This window comes from Sphaerodactylus townsendi, linkage group LG06 (genome assembly GCF_021028975.2).
Source record: "Sphaerodactylus townsendi isolate TG3544 linkage group LG06, MPM_Stown_v2.3, whole genome shotgun sequence".
In the NCBI taxonomy this organism is placed as follows: domain Eukaryota; kingdom Metazoa; phylum Chordata; class Lepidosauria; order Squamata; family Sphaerodactylidae; genus Sphaerodactylus; species Sphaerodactylus townsendi.
In genome coordinates this window covers 130194331-130212180 of record NC_059430.1, presented here as the reverse complement: position 1 = coordinate 130212180, position 17850 = coordinate 130194331, and the positions used below count along the sequence as shown (strand labels likewise).

The window sequence follows — 17850 nt, the reverse complement described above, 5'->3', positions numbered from 1 at the left end:
TTGAACATAAGAACTAGCCTGCTGGATAAGACCGGAGTCCATCTAGTCCAGCTCTCTGCTACTCGCAGTGGCCCACCAGGTCCCTTTGGGAGCTCACACGCAGGAGGTGAAAGCAATGGCCTTCTGCGGCTGTTGCTCCCGATCACCTGGTCTGTTAAGGCATTTGCAGTCTCAGATCAAAGAGGATCAAGATTGGTAGCCATACATCGACTTCTCCTCCATAAATCTGTCCAAGCCCCTTTTAAAGCTATCCAGGGTAGTGGCCATCACCACCTCCTGTGGCAGCATATTCCAAACACCAATCACACGTGGCGTGAAGAAGTGTTTCCTTTTATTAGTCCTAATTCTTCCCCCCAGCATTTTCAGTGGATGCCCCCTGGTTCTAGTATTGTGAGAAAGAGAAAAATGTCTCTCTGTCAACATTTTCTACCCCATGCATAATTTTATAGACTTATAATTTATAGACCCCATGCATAATTTTATAGACTTATAATGATGGCAGGCAATCTTGTCGATCGCAAGATTGGCAGCTTTTTTAAAAAGCCCTCGTAAAACCCCTTGTTTCTTTGTGTGTAAACAAGGAAAAGTGAGGAGACCGCACCGCGAGCCCACTGCAGAGCGAAGAGTGTGGCGGAAAGAGCTTTATGCATAATGGCCTCACAAGAGGGCAGTGGGAAAACCTTGCCGGTTTCTGGCATATCAGGCTCCAGGCTGGAGCAGAGCTGGCCTTTGGGGAAACCGTTCCACTTCCTGATTTCGACCAAAGCATTTGACAACATTGCAAGTGGCACGGAACTCATATTTTAAAGCAATAACAAAATGAAATAAGCTGCACTTAAAAACACAAGAAAGATAGCAGCCAAGTTATTTAGAATGAATTTTTCACCCAGAGTGTCAAACAAGAGGGTGCAGGGCAAATCTCAAGGGGTGGGGGGGAGGAATTCCATAAAGATTACCCTCATGGGCAGAGCGAGGGAAAACTGCACCCTGAGCCCTTGTGCCCAGCCGCTGCGCTGCCCGTCCCCACCCTCTCCATGGCCCAGCCATGCCTCCTCCGCGGTTCCGCCTGGGGCATTGCGCCCCCCTGTCCCATTTGCGCTATGCCACTGGCTACACGAAATGGAGAAGGTACCTCAGCCCAGGTCACCCCCCCCCCCAATTCATAAAGGAGTGGCGCCTGGAGAAGCATCTCTCCAGAAGACCTTAATACAGGGTGTCAAACATGTGGCCCGGGGACCGGATCTGGCCCCTGGAGAGAAGAAGAAGAAGAGTTGGATTTATATCCCCCCTTTCTCTCCTGCAAGGAAACCCAAAGGGGCTTACAAACTCCTTTCCCTTCCCTTCTCACAACAAACACCCTGGGAGGTGGGTGCTGCTGAGAGAGCTCAGAAGAACAGTGACTAGCCCAAGGTCCATGGACATAGGTTAGGGGGGGTTCTCGGGTTTGAAAAAAAACCCCATTCATGTCTGAAGCTCCGCCCCCCCGTTTGTGGGTTTTAAAAACATTTTAGTGCTTTTTCGGTTTTTGGCCTGCAGGGGGTGCATTGCTTGGGCTAGCAGCACTAAACTTTCAGGGATTTTCTGGGGGACTCTCCTGATGATACTATCCGGGTTTGGTGAGGTTTGGTTCAGGGGGTCCAAAGTTATGGACTCCCAAAGGGGGTGCCCCCATCCCCCATTGTTTCCAATGGGAGTTAATAGGAGATGGGGGCTACACTTTTAAGGGTCCATAACTTTGGACCCCCTGAACCAAACTTCACCAAACCTGGGTGGTATCATTAGGAGAGACTCCTAAAGATACCCTGAAAGTTTGGTGCTTCTAGCTTAACAATTGCACCCCTGACAGCAGGAACCCCCCAAATTTCCCCAGATTCTCCTTTTAAATCCACCCCCTTCGGCATGGATTTAAAGGGAGAATCTGAGGTCCTCAGTTTAGAAGAAGAAGGAGGAGGAGGAGGAGGAGTTTGGATTTATATCCCCCCTTTCTCTCCTGCAGGAGACTAAAAGAGGCTTAGAATCTCCTTGCCCTTCCCCCCTCACAACAGACACCCTGTGAGGTGGGTGGGGCTGAGAGAGCTCCAAAGAACTGTGACTAGCCCAAGGTCACCCAGCTGGCGGGTGTGGGAGTGCACAAGCTAATCTGGTTGACCGGATAAGCCTCCACAGCTCAAGTGGCGGAGCAGGGAATCAAACCTGGTCCTCCGGATGAGAGTGCACCTGCTCTTAACCGCTACACCACGCTTATCAAGTTGACGCCCTTGCCCGATAAGCCCGCTTGAGAGATTTTGGGCTGGGCTGGTGAGCCTGCCGTGCTGTTGCGAGAGGAGGCATCCCCCACCCCAGGGCTGATGTGGGCTGGCTCACCAGTCGAGGCAGCCCCTACCCCTTCCGTGGGCGTGGTCCAGCTCGACCCATCCAAGTGACATTCATGTCCTATCTCAGTGGTGGCAAACCTGTGGCACTCAGAGCCCTCTCTGTAGGCACTCGCGCACAGAGTTCATTATGTGGAAGGGGGTGGAAAATCACCCCCCCACACACGCACATCTAGGCTGGCTTGGGCATGATCCTTTACCTGGGAGTAAGCTCAGTTGCTGGCAATGGGACTTGATTCTGAGTAAACCTTCCTAGGATCGTGATTCACCCGTTGGAAGCGTTGCACAGTTGCTTCACTGAGCTTACTCCCGAGTAACGCGTGCCTCGGAGGCAACCGTTCTTTTCTAAACTAAAACCTCAGTCTTCAGGTTGAATTACCGTGTTGGCACTTTGCGATAAATAAGTGGGTTTTGGGTTGCAATTTGGGCACTCGGTCTCGAAAAGGTTCGCCACCACTGTCCTATCTGGCACTTGTAACACACGAGTTCAACCTCCTTGCCTTTGAAATGATCCAGGAGCTAGAGAGTCTGTCAGGGTCAAAACCGACTCTCTGAATTGTGCCCTGAAACAAAGCGGTAACCTCCGCAGCTGTTCCGAGGCCGGGTAAGAGGATCCCTGCAGCGTGCCCCTGTCAGCACCCTGACCGCAGCGTTTTTGGGCATGCTGACGTGTCCAAGAGGTCTTTGACAGCCGGGCCGAAGCAGGGGCACAGGGTAAGGGCAACATTCAGGATTGCCAACTTTGGCTTGAGGATTTCCTGGAGTTTGGGGGGCTGTCCAGGCTCTATGGTATACCATAGAGCAGGGGTGTCCAACTCTGGCTCTCCAGATGTTCATGGATTACAATTCCCATGGGAACCGCCGGTCTCTGGTGCAGCTGGTATTGGGTATCTCAGGGACCCCCAACGTTTTTGAGCCTGTGGGAACCTTTGGAATTCTGATGTAGGGCCGTGGGTTCCTGATGTAGGGTCGTGGGTTCAGCCACAAAATGGCTGCCCCAGGGGGCGGAGTCAGCCACAGAATGGCTCTCAAAGGGGTGGAGCCACACACAGAGAGGGAGCCACGTGCAGGGGAGGAAAAGGAATAATAATAAAAAATACACCCGGGAAAGAGGAATGGGGAAGAAGAAAACCAACATTGTGGTAGCAACTGCCTCTGAAAAACCTATGGCTCTGAAAAACCTATGATCTCCAGTGGTTTATCGGAAGTCTTGCTGGGTGAGAGTTCCATTTGACCACACCTACTTTCTAAAAACACGGGGTGGGCACTGTGGTGCCCATGGGCACTGCTTTGGGGAGCCCAGTGTTGGCTGCTATTCCCAACCCCAACCCCCCACCTGGCCTGATCCACAGCAAAGGGATGGCCGAGGCTTCATGGGGGTCAGATCATTGGGTTGGCCCCTGTTAAACAATCCCATTGCGGAGCTGGGTTCGAAAGAGAAAGGAGCATCTGAGCAGGAGCCTTCCCTCCAGGGCTGGAGCGAGGGGGTACGGCGCCTGGGGCATGCATGTGCCCCGAGCCCCCGCCTGCCCCCCGGACTGCCCCCACAACGCCCCTGCCACACCCCCGCACTGGTGTGTGCCCAGGGCAAGACGCCCCCCCCCCGCCCCCGGGGGCTACCCTGTTTCCCCGAAAATAAGACATCCCCTGAAAATAAGACGTAGTAGAGGTTTTGCTGAAGTGCTAAATATAAAGCATCCCCAGAAAGTAAGACGTAGCAAAGTTTTTGTTTGGAAACGTGCCCGACGAACAGAACACCAGAGCATGCAGCTGTGGAGCGGAAAAATAAGACATCCCCTGAAAATAAGACATAGCGCATCTTGGGAAACAAAAATTAATATAAGACACTGTCTTATATTCGGGGAAACAGCCGTGGCGTAGGAGGTTAAGAGCTCATGTATCTAATCTGGAGGGACCGGGTTTGATTCCCCGCTCTGCTGCCTGAGCTGTGGAGGCTTATCTGGGGAATTCGGATCGGCCTGTGCACTCCCACACACGCCAGCTGGGTGACCTTGGGCTAGTCACAGCTTCTTGGAGCTCTCTCAGCCCCACCCACCTCACAGGGTGTTTGTTGTGAGGGGGGAAGGGCAAGGAGATTGTCAGCCCCTTTGTGTCTCCTGCAGGAGAGAAAGGGGGGATATAAATCCAAACTCCTCTTCTTCTTCTTCTTCTTCTTCTTCTTCTTCTTCTTCTTCTTCTTCTTCTTCTTCTTCTTCTTCTTCTTCTTCTCCTTCTTCTCCTTCTTCTTCTTCGTCCGCTCCCCTCTATTCTGTGTGGTCACCAGCCCATTGTGATCTTCCCAAACAAACCACGTTCCAACCTCCTTGGGTCACATCCTTTAGCTATTTATAACCCACTTCTTGCATTCAGCTGTTTTGCTGCCAGGCGCATCGTCTCGCTTCCAGAGCTGTTGGGCTCTGTCCTTCCGTCACCATGTGAGGGAATAATTTAGTTCCCTGGGACCACTTTTGTTTCTCATTTTCTCCCCCTAACACCATCACGCTAAATAAATGGGTGCCGGGGCGGCTGAGTCACTTGCTTGACGCCGGCGGCCAAAGTCACCTGACCTGCTTACCAGCTGTGGGTCACGTGATTTCACCTTCCTTGCCCCCATCCCAACGGGCCACATGTTTATTTTAAGTTATATTTACTCAAGCCTTGGGCAGGGAGGGCCTTCCCCGAGAAACATCTGAGTCATGCTACCCACTTGCGGAGTTGGCGTGGCTGTATAAGGGAAGCTACCAGCAGCTATTAATATTTGGTCAAGCAAGCAGGACCACGGCTGCCGCCGGCGCAGGGGGCCCAGCAGGTGGGCCAGAGAAGACATGTCTAAGCTGTTACTCATCTGTCAAAGAACCATCTATCATGGAGTAATTAGAGCACGGAGCTAAAAGGGGGTCAGCTGGCTTACTGGACGGCAGGCGAAACTCATCCCAAATTCTCCGGCCTCTCGCAAGAAAGTTTATTATTAATCCTTGCGTCATTCCCCACCCACGCGCTCATCATTTCCCATTTTAGCCCATATAAATAATGTTAATGTAGTAAAAACCTTCACAACTAATAGCTGTTGATACCCTGTTTCCCCGAAAATAAGACATCCCTGGAAAATAAGACGTAGTAGAGGTTTTGCTGGAGTGCGAAATATAAGGCATCCCCCAAAAGTAAGACGTAGCAAAGTTTTTGTTTGGAAGCAGGCCCGACAAACAGATCACCACAGCATGCAGCTGTGGAGAGAAAAAAATAAGACATCCCCTGAAAATAAGACATAGCGCATCTTGGGGAGAAAAATTAATATAAGACACTGTCTTATTTTCGGGGAAACATGGTAGACCTCTTCTACTCTATGAATTTATTTATTTGCTTATTTCATTTATACCCCACGTTTCTTCCCTCTGGGGGCCGCATTTGGCTTTCAACTTTCTCCCTGCCTCTGTTTTATCCTCGCAACAACAACCATGAGGTGTCGGTCAGGGTGACGGCGTGTCGTTGGTGCAACGTCACCTGCAAAGCTGCCATGGCAAAGTGACGATTCAAACTCTACGTGATTCAAACCACTACGCCGTCTCCAAAATTTGTCGAATCCTTTTCAAAAAGCCGACGGCGGTTCCACCAACTAATTTTGTATTCTGTGAGGAATTACTAATAAGTCCTGAACCTGTTAAGAATCAGCCTCGTTGGATGAACCCAGATTTCCCTGTGTTGTGCAGGGGGTAAGAACATAAGAACATAAGAACAAGCCTGCTGGATCAGACCAGAGTCCATCTAGTCCAGCTCTCTGCTACTCGCAGTGGCCCACCAGGTGCCTTTGGGAGCTCACGTGCAGGAGGTGAAAGCAAGGGCCTTCTGCGGCTTTTGCTCCTGAGCACCTGGTCTGTTAAGGCATTTGCAATCTCAGATCAAGGAGGATCAAGATTGGCAGCCATAGATCTACTTCTCCTCCCTAAATCTGTCCAAGCCCCTTTTAAAGCTATCCAGGTTAGTGGCCATCACCACCTCCTGTGGCAGCATATTCCAAATACCAATCACACGTTGCGTGAAGAAGTGTTTCCTTGTATTAGTCCTAATTCTTCCCCCCAGCATTTTCAATGGATGCCCCCTGGTTCTAAGACTAGATGACCCTTGGGGGTGCCTTCCAGCATTATGTTTCTAGTGTGGTATGATCAGTGAGGGGAAATTTCTCCTCCCAAGCTCCTCTTTTCCAGGTTATCTTGAGAACTGGTTCGATTTTTATTTAAGCTCAGCATCTTTTCTTGATTCCCTCTCACAATTTGCTTTTCTTTTTCTTCAGCGGAACCGGTGACGGCTCGACTGAAAGAACTTCAGTTGCAACGGGATGACTTTGAGATCCTGAAAGTGATCGGCCGAGGTGCCTTCAGCGAGGTGAAAAGAAGTGGAGGGGCGCTAGCTGTCAGGGGTGGGGGTCAGCCCAGTGGTGGGATCCAAAAATTTTAGTAACAGGTTCCCATGGTGGTGGGATTCAAACTGTGGCAAATGGCGCCATTGGGGTGGAAACAGGCGGGAAAGACACACTGACGGAAGGCGTGGCTGGGCATTCTGGGGGCGGGGCATTTCCTGGGCAGAGGCTGTGGCGAAGGCCGCTCGTCATGCTGAATCGCTTAGCCGAGGAAACGAATGCACGCAGGAGCAGGCTGCCACGCACGCCGGTGCCCCTCCTGCTAGACTGCTTCAAGTTCTGCATGCGACTGCGGAGAGGAGGGGCGTAACTAAGGCAAAAATCACGTGGCAAAATCACCAATTAGTAACCCCCTCTCGGCACACACAAATAAATTAGTAACCTTCTCTCGGGAACCTGTGAGAACCTGCTGGATCCCACCTCTGCTTATGGTGTAAATCTTTGTGGAAAAAACTCCTTTTTACACACTTTAAGTAGCATGACTTTCTTCTTGCTCTCCCCTATACATGCAGCCCAAAGATTGTGGATGTTCCAGATGATGTGGTCTCTGACCACCAATTATTTGATTTGTGCTGTTCTCTTTGTGCTTCGAAAAAAAATTTTTTTTTTTGGAATCCTCTTCACATTATTTTCACCTTCGGGACCATGGAAGCAAACTTGGTCCACTGTATTTGGGGTGGAAAATTCAGTCAGGCGATTTCCGCCCAGCTGCCTGTGTTTGGTTTGTATAGGTGGCAGTGGTGAAGATGAAGAGGACTTCTCAGGTGTACGCCATGAAAATACTGAACAAATGGGACATGCTGAAACGGGGCGAGGTAGGAGTGAAGAATGAGTCTCTTGGGGCTATTCCATTCTTTCCTGAACGTTGGGGGTGGCATTGCGACAAGCGGGTTGAGACACATAGGTGGATTCCACACAGCAGACGTATAACGGGTTGCAGTCGTTATAAAGGAACCTGTGTTCCTTTTCCCCATTCAATGTGTGCCCTACACCCAGAGGCGGAGCTACCAGGGGACAGGAGGGTGCGCATTGCACTGGGCGCGTGCCGGGGGGGGGAGAAAATCGCCCCCTGCGAGGAAACCCCCACACACAATTCAATAAGCCTTTATTGGCATACAGAACATACAATATAAATACAGTTAACATTACTAGATAAAACTTCACACTGGATCATACGTTCAGTTCGCAAACCTCCGCCAGAAACTTTGCCACTGCGAGACAACAGTCAAGGTCATTACAGTTTAAGAGCATATTTACTTTATCAGGGTTTTCATAGAGTCAATGATTTTCTAACCGATATAATAGCTGGATCTTTGGATTCTGGGTAAAGTGGAAAGCAGGGGGGAGGAGGATGTGCGCCCATGGAATCCAACTATGCCCTGGGCTGCCAGCGTGAGAGCAAAGCCTCTTATCGTTTGGTAGACCCTTGGTCTTCCTCTATGGAGCGGGGATGGCATAATGTTAAATCTGGCCAGCATGTAGGCTCTCCTATATATAGGGTTGGTTAAGCGCTGCAATGTAGTAGGCTGGGTTTCCCTGCACAAATGGAATTGCCACGTTCATTGGCGAGCAGGATTTGTTGGCCAAGCTCTGCAGTGCTTGATAATCCATTGCTAGTAGCCGCTCTTTGATGAGGGCAAATGTCTCAGTAAGGGTTAGCATGTTCAGAGAGTCACCCCCACACACATACACTTACCTTAGTTCAGCCTGAAAGTGGAGGCTGGAAAAGCAGCCTATTCACTTGAGGCTGAAAACAGCCTGGTGGGAACTACAATTCCCAGGAGACCTTGCGGGCCCCACCATTCCACCATTCCTCTTTCACTGTGATAACAGCTAATTGCACGGCAACTTAAAGATGACACGAATTGTTCCTGTCTGTCTGAAACGTTGTCGCTGCTCCCTCCAGGTTGCCTGCTTCCGGGAGGAGAGGGACGTCCTGGTGAACGGAGACAAGCGATGGATCACGCAGCTGCATTTTGCTTTCCAAGATGAGAACTACCTGGTGAGCGTGAGTTGCGTTAGAACTGGAGGAACGGACAACCCGTCTGCCCCTGTGTTTTGTCTCTGAAAATGGGCCACCAGAGATCCTGGTGAAGCTAGCAAAATAGGTGGCACTGAGCATCTAGCTACAGCAGGGTCCAACTCTGGCGCCCCAGATGTTCATGGACTACGATTCCCATCAGCCAATTGGCCATGCTGGCAGGGACTGTTGGGAATCGTAGTCCATAAACATCTGGGGCGCCAGAGTTGGACACCCCTGAGCTACAGGGACAGCTATCAAAACTTTGGCTGTGCAGACTAGTGAGAAAATAACAAGGGCTGGTGTCTTTTCCTCCAAATTGTTCACCTGTTAACTGCAACATTCTCCACCTGTGCATCTGAGATTAAGTGGAAGGCCCTCTGGGTCAGAGAGAAAGCACCAGAGGTGGGATCCAGCAGGTTCTCACAGGTTCCCGAGAGTAGGTTACTAATTATTTGTGTGTGCCGAGAGGGGGTTACTAATGGGTGATTTTGCCCCGTGATTTTTGCCTTAGTTACGCCCCTCCTCTCAGCAGTAGCGCGCAGAACTCGAAGCAGTCTAGCAGGAGGGGCACCGGCGTGCGTGGCAGCCTGCGCCTGCGTGTATTCGTTTCCCACCCAACGACCGGCACAGCGGCTACGTCCTTGCCACAGCTCCGCCCAGGAATGCCCCGCCCCCAGAATGCCCAGCCACGCCCCTGTCATGCCCCGCCCAGCCCCATTGGCGCTACGCCACAGTTTGAATCCCACCACCATGGGAACCTGTTACTAAAATTTTTGGATCCCACCACTGGAAAGCACCACCCCTTTTTAGAAATTACACCCCAATGATAGTCATGACTTGTTGCGTGACCTTGGTATCAGCTGACCCAGACATGGAGGTTCTGTTTCTAGCTTTCTTCTTTAGTAGCTACCATTGAGAGGTATGTTTCCCATGACTTTGATCTTTCAAACGTCACTGACATCTAGAGAGCATAGGAATAGGCACTGTGGTGTCAAGATGAACCAAAAATCCTTGAGGCTGGAGTGAACCAGAGTTTGTTTGGGTTGTTTGTTTTTTAAATAGGAAAGAGAAAAGACAGCACAGTGAGAAGATTTGGGTCGGTTTTATAATAGGAGTTTTGAAGGTCGATGTATTTTCACTAGTTCAAAACCATAACCCACCCTGATTTCTTGGAGTCCTATATAGCTAAAATTAAGCAGAATTGGTTTGGTGTAGCAGCTGAGAATTTTTTTTTCAATTTTTTAATTAAATTTATACCAAAAGCAATAGAAATAACAATATCATTTCCTATTGTACAGGGATATAATCCAATAATAAAACAATATATAGGAGTCCAAAGTTATGGACTCCCATAGGGAGTGTCCCCATCCCCCATTGTTTCCAATGGGAGCTAATAGGAGATGGGGGCTACACCTTTGAGGGTCCATAACTTTGGACCCCCTGAACCAAACTTCACCAAACCTGGGTGGTATCATCAGTAGGGGCTCATGAAGATACTCTGAAATTTTGGTGCTGCTATCTTAATAATTGCACCCCTGACAGCAGGCACACCCTAAAAATTTCCCCAGATTCTCCTTTTAAATCCACCCCCTTCCTGCCAATGCTTGTTTTCTTTCTTTCTTTTATTCTTTCAATGCCTAATAAAGGTTGTTGTTGTTGTTGGGGGGGCATCAAACTCAGGTTTTGCCCAGGGCTCCAGTTTGCCTAGGTACGCCACTGCCCAGAAATGTAGGTTGGTCTAGTGCCGGGGTCTGCCAACCTGCGGCTCTCCAGATGTCCATGAACTACAAGTCCCATCAGCCCCTGCCAGCATGGCCAACTGGATGGGATTTGTCGTCCATGAACATCTGGAGAGCCACAGATTGCACACCCCTGGTCCAGTGAGTGGCACGTTGTATGAACAGCTGTGGTTCTTCTGGGAGACGACACCATCTTGTTTTGTGTCTTGCTTCCCCTGTAGTATCTAGTGATGAACTACTATGTCGGCGGCGACCTCCTGACGCTGCTGAGCAAATTTGGGGACCGCATTCCTATGGAGATGGCTCGATTCTACCTGGCTGAGATGGTGATGGCCATAGATTCCATCCACCGCATTGGCTACGTGCACAGGTGAGCGGGCAGGTGGGACTGGACAGCAGGTTGCCTCTGGCAGGCACCGAACGGGACGTACTGACTTCAAGGGGACTGTTTCTCAGGGGCAGAGGACCTGTTGGGCATGCAGATGGTCACAGGTTTGACCCCCAATATCTCTAGTTAAAGGATAACAAACAAGAAAGATGTTTGGAAAAACTCTTCCTCTATCCAAGGCCTTGGAGAGGCGCTTCTTGCCACAGAAAGTGAAGCTGGACTCATTCTAATGAAGTTTCATAGGGGGGAATGAATTTCCCACAGCTTTGAAGGTCCTTTTAAAAATAAGGGATAAATAAATCAGGACGAGTAAAACCTCCGATGGGGAGGATGGGGTCTTAAGAGCAGCAGTGGCGCAGTGGTTAAGAGCAGGTGTACTGTAATCTGGAGGAACCGGGTTTGATCTCCCGCTCTGCCGCCTGAGCTGTGGAGGCTTATCTGGGGAATTCAGATTAGCCTGTGCACTCCCACACACGCCAGCTGGGTGACCTTGGGCTAGTCACAGTTCTTCGGAGCTCTCTCAGCTCCACCTACCGCACAGGGTGTTTGTTGTGAGAGGGGAAAGGAGTTTGTCAGCCCCTTTGAGTCTCCTTACAGGAGAGAAAGGGGGGGATATAAATCCAACTCTTCTTCTTCTTCTTAATTATGTTCAGCAGTAAGAGAGAACGCCCCATAGTAACAGTCTGGAGTGGGGTCCCCAACCTTTCTTATCTGTGGAGCTGTGGAGGAATTCAGATTAGCCTGTACACTCCCACAGCCTCTGGGGAATTCAGATTAGCCTGTACACTCCCACACACGCCAGCTGGGTGACCTTGGGCTAGTCACATCTACTTGGAGCTCTCTCAGCCCCACCCATCTCACAGGGTGTTTGTTGAGAGGGGGGAAGGGCAAGGAGATTGTAAGCCCCTTTGAGTCTCCTGCAGGAGAGAAAGGGGGGATATAAATCCAAACTCTTCTTCTCTCCTTCCCTTGTTCCCTCTTCCCATTCTGCTGTCATATAACTCTGACCCAGTGGTGTAGCGCCAAGGTGATGGTGTGTGCGTGCGTGCGTGCGTGTGTGCGCGATGCACTGGGTGTGGGGCGGTGTGGGGGCGTGGTGGGGCGGGCAGGGACGTGGTCGGGGTGTGGGGCACATGCATGTCCCGGGCGCATGTCTCACTCCGGCTCTGTTCTGACCCCAAAAGGGATAGAGGCTGGGGCTGCATCTGCGGCTGTAGAGTTTGCATCCCAGCCCTTCCTGAGCTGCCCCCCCCTCTTTTGCCTACTCCTGTGTCCAAAATAGCATTTTGGAACTCACTCTGAGCCTCTAGAATTCCAGTATGAAATTTTCTGGTGAGCTAACCCTTTTGACTCTCTGGTTCACAGTATGGATGAGACACGGAGCTGAGATTCCTCCCGAGTTCCTGTTCCTTCCGTTCTAGCTGGAGCCTAAGACGGGCCGGGGGTGGGAATGGTCAGCAGGGCCTTCCTAAAACAGAGGCGGTTCTGAAATTGGGGGGTGGGTGGGTGGGTGGATGGAGAGGACGAGAGAATTTCCCAGTGTTCGTGACTTGCCTTGGCGTGTTACCCCCCACCCCCAACTTCTGGGGCTCAGCCTGCGTGCGCGCAACACGCTTTCCTGAGCCAAAACACCCATAAACGTTGTCCTAGATTCATAATCGCCTAATTCATCTCAGGCCGAGCAAGACGGTCTGGGCTGCCCTCCAAACCACATGAGGCTGGGAATGCAGAAGCAGGATCCAGGGGGAGGGGGGGCTATTGTGGAGGGAAGGAAAGAGATTGGGGGAAGGGGGGAGGGTTGAGCCAGGACGAGACAGTGGTCCAGAGCAGTGTTTTCGAATCCTGATCCTTCAGGGAACCCTTTCCGCTTGGCCTCGTGTGCCGGAGGTTGTGTTTGTGGAAACGTGGGCGTCGGGGGGGTGTTGGTCCTCAGCCTGGTCTCAGAAAAAACGTGAATGTGCTGAGTGCCACCAAGTCTCAGCCGATTTATGGTGACCCCATAGGAATCTCAAGCAGAGGCGTTCCTCCCGTTGGGCAAAGTGGGCAGTTGCCCTGGGCGCTGCCTTGTGGAGGGGCGCAAAAACTGCAGGTTTGTTTGTGGGATTTTTTATATAATGTGAGGGTGACTTTGAAACGACCTGGTGGAAAAAGTTTTTGTTTGATCACGGTGGGGGAGGGTGGCTGCCCATTGAGGGGGGCATCAAACTCAGGTTTTGACCAGGGCTCCAGTTTGCCTAGGTACACCACTGATCTCAAGGCAAGAGATGTTCAGAGGTGGTTTGCCACTGTCTCCTCTGGCGTAGGAGGTTAAGAGCTCGTGTATCTAATCTGGAAGAACCGGGTTTGATTCCCGGCTCTGCCGCCTGAGCTGTGGAGGCTTATCTGGGGAATTGTTTGTTTCTTTAATGAGAAGATCAGTAAGAGCAGGGAAACTCATCTGCTCTTACTGATCTTCTCATTAAAGAAACAAACAAACTCCAGTAAATTTCTGGGGGACTTTGGAAGCCAGGCTAGAAAATTGCAGATATGCAGCTTTGAGCTTTCCCTCCCCCACAAAGAGGTAGTTAATATTCTGTGCCCAAGCCATCGGGAGAAAAGTTTCATTCCTGGTAAATGATGCAGAGCTGTTCTTGCTTTGCATAAAAAGTTATGCCTTTTTAAATAGCTGTTTTGTTTTCTGACTTTGTTCGGCATGAGAAAGAGCAAAGAATTGTGCCCTGATGCAACTTTCACCCACAGGGAGTTTTATTCCCCACTGCCCCCTGGCTATTGGGATTTCGGGAAGTATTGCTAACACTCTTTCAATGGCCAGACGCACAGTTTCTCCAAGGAATTCAAAGTAGTGCAAGCCCAGTTCACCCACCCTTGTTTTGTCTTCACAATGGCCCATTAGGTGGGAGAGGTTGAGTGGGAGTAGCTGGTCCGGTAAGCTTCAGGGCTGTGGGGATTTGAACCCGAGTCTCCCATATGCTAGTTCATCACACTGGCTGTCAATACTGCATATTTCATCCTGCATCTCTCCAGAACCACAGCAAAGGTTGGGACACTGGCCATTAATGGCCAATTGGCCATGCTGGCAGGGGCTGATGGGAATTGTAGTCCATAACATCTGGAGTGCCAAAGGTTCGCCACCATGGTTCTAGGTGAATAATTGCAAGATGGACGAGTGTTTTGGAGTGGGAGAGTGAAACGGCAGGCCTTGCATGTATTTATTTTCTTCATTTACTAACACGTTTATATCCCACCTTTCCTCCTGGTTCAAGGTGGCTGACAAGAATAGTTAAGAACATTTCAGTTCTACACAAAGAATAGAATAGCAAACCACACACACACACCCCCAACTCTGCCAGCAAAAGACCCTTGCCATTCAAACCCTCCCTGACTCACAGGCAGGCCTCGCAGCAGCGCCCCCTGCAGGTCTCCAAGGGGGAGCACGCTCAATGTGTAGCATCCTCAACTGAGAGCAATTCAGGGTCTAGCGAAGAGCCGCTTCTAGGGGGAGATTTCAGTCCCGACGCGTCTTGTCTCAGCAGCTGGGCCAGATGTTCTGCAACGTTGCCTTTGCCTCTCTCCCTTTCTCAACAGGGACATCAAACCAGACAACATCCTACTGGACCGCTGTGGACACATCCGGCTGGGGGATTTTGGCTCCTGTCTTAAGCTCCGTGAAGATGGAACGGTGAGACACCACTGGGGCCCCCCGGGTTCCTGACCAGAGGTGGGATCCAGCAGGTTCTCACCAGTTCCCGAGAGGGGGTTACTAATTATTGGTGTGTGCCGAGAGGGGGTTACTAATTGGGTCTGCTTTTCCGTTAGAAATTCCATGAGGTCCAAAAATCATAAAGTCCTGTTGTTTCCTATGTGGCTGGTTAGCGAAGGTAGAAAACGGGATCATTCTCCCTGTTGGGCTGTTTTCAAAACATGTTCTAGAAATATGGTCAAGTTCCTTGTTTAAGGAAAGTCTCCTTCTTTTGATTTCTAGAAACAAAATTAAGTATTTGAAAGTATTAAGTACTTGACAGGCAGTCAATTAGAGGAGAAGTAGTTGTTTCTGTTGGCTGCAGACGATAGGACTTGCTAGAATGAGTTTAAATTATGGACAGAAAGATACCAGCTGGAAATTAGGAACTTTTTTTTTTACAGTAAGAGTTTTTTACAGACACAGAGAAATTATTAATGCCCCACCCCCGGAATGCCCGGCCACGCCCCCGTCGTGCCCCGCCCCACCCCATTGGTGCTACGCCACAGTTTGAATCCCACCACCATGGGAACCTGTTACTAAAATTTTTGGATCCCACCACTGGTCCTGACTTTTCCTTCATGAAGGCTGAACCCTGCATCTAGGTTACGATAATATCTCGGAGATCAAGCTACTGACCTCGTGTGTGTCACGGAGACGTGGGTGAGAGAGGGCGAAACAGTTGCCCTCAACAATCTCACTCCAAGGGGTACCGTGGCAGTCCAGCAGCCTCGGACACAGGGCCGGGGGGGTGGCGTGGCGATGCTCATCCGAGATACTATCGCCTTCAGGACGTCCCCTGTCCCGGTGATTGATGGCATGGGACGCGCTGGTCATGGGACCGAGACGGTGCTGGTCACTGTTGTGGACGACCTCCGACTACACTTGGACAGAGGCGGTTCGGCGTTGTTGGTGTTGTTAGCAGCGATCCTCACCGCGACTTGGCGTTCGATATGGTAGACCACGCACCTTTTTTGGTCCACCGCCTGCAGCTGGTATACGAGGTTCGAGATTCAGCTCTTAGAATTGGCTGATCTCGGATTTCCTCCGAGATCGAGGGGACAGCAGGTGGCATCGGGTGAGATCTCCAAGCGTCAGCCCCATTATGGGGAATTGCCGCAAGGAGCGATACTCTCCCCCCCGATGCTTTTAATATCTGCTTACATGCACCCTGGTCGAAGTCTAGTTCGGAGTTTTGGAGCTCTTGGTGTCCAATACGCTGATGACACCCAGCTCTTGTTCACAATGGAGGGCAGCCCGACTCCTCAGCCCCTGATGCTCTCCAGCGTTGTCTTGATGCTGTGGCTGGTTGGTTGGCGAGTGCAGAGTGCGGCTGAAGTTGAGATCCCACTAAGACGGAGGTCCTGTAGCGAAGCTGGGCTCGGGGGGATGTGTCCGGTGAAGCTCCTTGGCCTGCCTACCCACTTCTTGGCGAGACGTTAAAAAATTAACTTCGTCCGGCCAAGAGCCTAAGGGTGACTCTCTGGGATCCATCTCTATCATTGGTGGCCCAGGTCACCCAGACAGCCCAGGCAGCTTTTTACCATCTGCGGCCGAGGCACGGCTTAACTGGCCCCGTGATTCTCCCCCTGTTCTGATCTGGCCACTGTGATCCATGCCACGGTCACCTCTAGATTAGACTACTGTAGCTTCGGCTCTACTGGCGGGCCTACTCTTTGGCCATGATCCGGAAACTGAAACTTCGTGACAGAATGCGGCAGCCAGACTCCTTTCCGGAGCAACAGCAAGGGGACCGGATTACTCCGGTCCTATACCAACTGCAGTAATTGGCTGCCGATCGAAAGTACCGGGTCATGTTTAAAGTTTTGGTTTTGACCTTTTAAAGTTTCATTACCCGCTGCCTTGGCCCTGCATATCTAAAGGGACCGTCTCTCCCTTATATCGCCAGCTTCTAGGCCCCTCCTGTTCATCGGAGGGCGGACCTACTCATATCCCTGGCCCGGCAAAGGCGATCCGGCTGGCCTCTACAAGGGCCAAGGGCTTTTTACGTAAGCTCAGCCCCTACCTGGTGGAACAGGCTTCCAGGTGAGACTCAGGGCCTCCGCGGGAGCTTCCCACAAAGTTTCCCGCGAGGGCCTGTAAAACGGACCTGTTCCGGCCAGGCGCTTTGGCCAGCTCGGGATGATATCAACTCGCCAATAATAAAGTAAACATCTGGCCTCCGTGGGTTCATAAAAGGGGGAATAGAATAGAATAGTTGAAGCCATCTCTAGTTTAATATTTTATGTATTTTAATTAACTTATATTTATGATGTTTTAAATTTTTATGTTGTTGGAAACCGCCCTGAGCCTTCGGGGAGGGCGGTATACAAATATAATAAATAAATAAATAAATAAATAAATAAATAAATAAATAAATAACAAACGGAGAGTGCTTCTGAGTGCATGCAGAGTGCTATCCCTCCCCCCCTAATCCACAGTGACAGACACCTCTGATCAGGAGTGAAGGCATCCCTGGAGGGCCAGCCTGGGACAGACACAGAAATGGCATCTTGCCTTGTAACTGACTACACGAGGTTGTGATTCGGTGGGTTTCCTCAATCTTCCAAGCAGCAGTATTTCATTGACTGTCGAAGGTGGACAAAATCACACCACAGGGCAGGTAAAGCACCAGAGGGAAGAATGTGACCTAGGGATGCTGTTTTAAGCGGCAGTCCTGCGTCACCTGTATCCTGCAATTTGGCCCTGAAGCTGGCAGCTGATTAGAAGTTTAAATCTGGATTCCAAGTCAAATGCTATTCGCCGACTAGTGGTGGGATCCAAAAATTTTAGCAACAGGTTCCCATGGTGGTGGGATTCAAACTGTGGCGTAGCGCCAACGGGGCTGGGCGGGGCACAACGGGGGCATGGCCGGGCATTCCTGGGCGGGGCTGTGGCAAGGACGCAGCCACTGCACCGGTTCACACAGTGGCAGATAGGAAGGCGCTCCAAAGGGTGATCACTACTGCACAGAGGATTATCAGCTGCCCTCTCCCCTCCTTGGAAGAACTCTATAATTCCCGAAGCCTAAAAAAAGCCCAGAATATTCTGAGAGACCCGTCTCATCCAGCACACTCTCTTTTTGAACTGTTACCATCCGGCAGACGATACAGGTCTATCAAAACTAGGACAAAGAGGCTTAGAGGCAGCTTCTACTCTAGAGCTGTGGCTATGC

The 17850-nt window shown here is 50.7% G+C and overlaps 1 protein-coding gene across 1 annotated transcript in view; it reads left to right on the top strand.

Annotated features, from left to right (window-relative positions):
- Positions 1-17850, top strand: part of DMPK (DM1 protein kinase) — a 45858-nt gene that overhangs the window by 24834 nt on the left and 3174 nt on the right. Inside the window, exons 2-6 of the mRNA XM_048501742.1 lie at positions 6661-6752; positions 7518-7601; positions 8693-8788; positions 10770-10918; positions 14522-14615. Of these exons, the coding sequence (XP_048357699.1) occupies positions 6661-6752; positions 7518-7601; positions 8693-8788; positions 10770-10918; positions 14522-14615 (515 nt within the window). The remainder of the gene's footprint in view (positions 1-6660; positions 6753-7517; positions 7602-8692; positions 8789-10769; positions 10919-14521; positions 14616-17850) is intronic.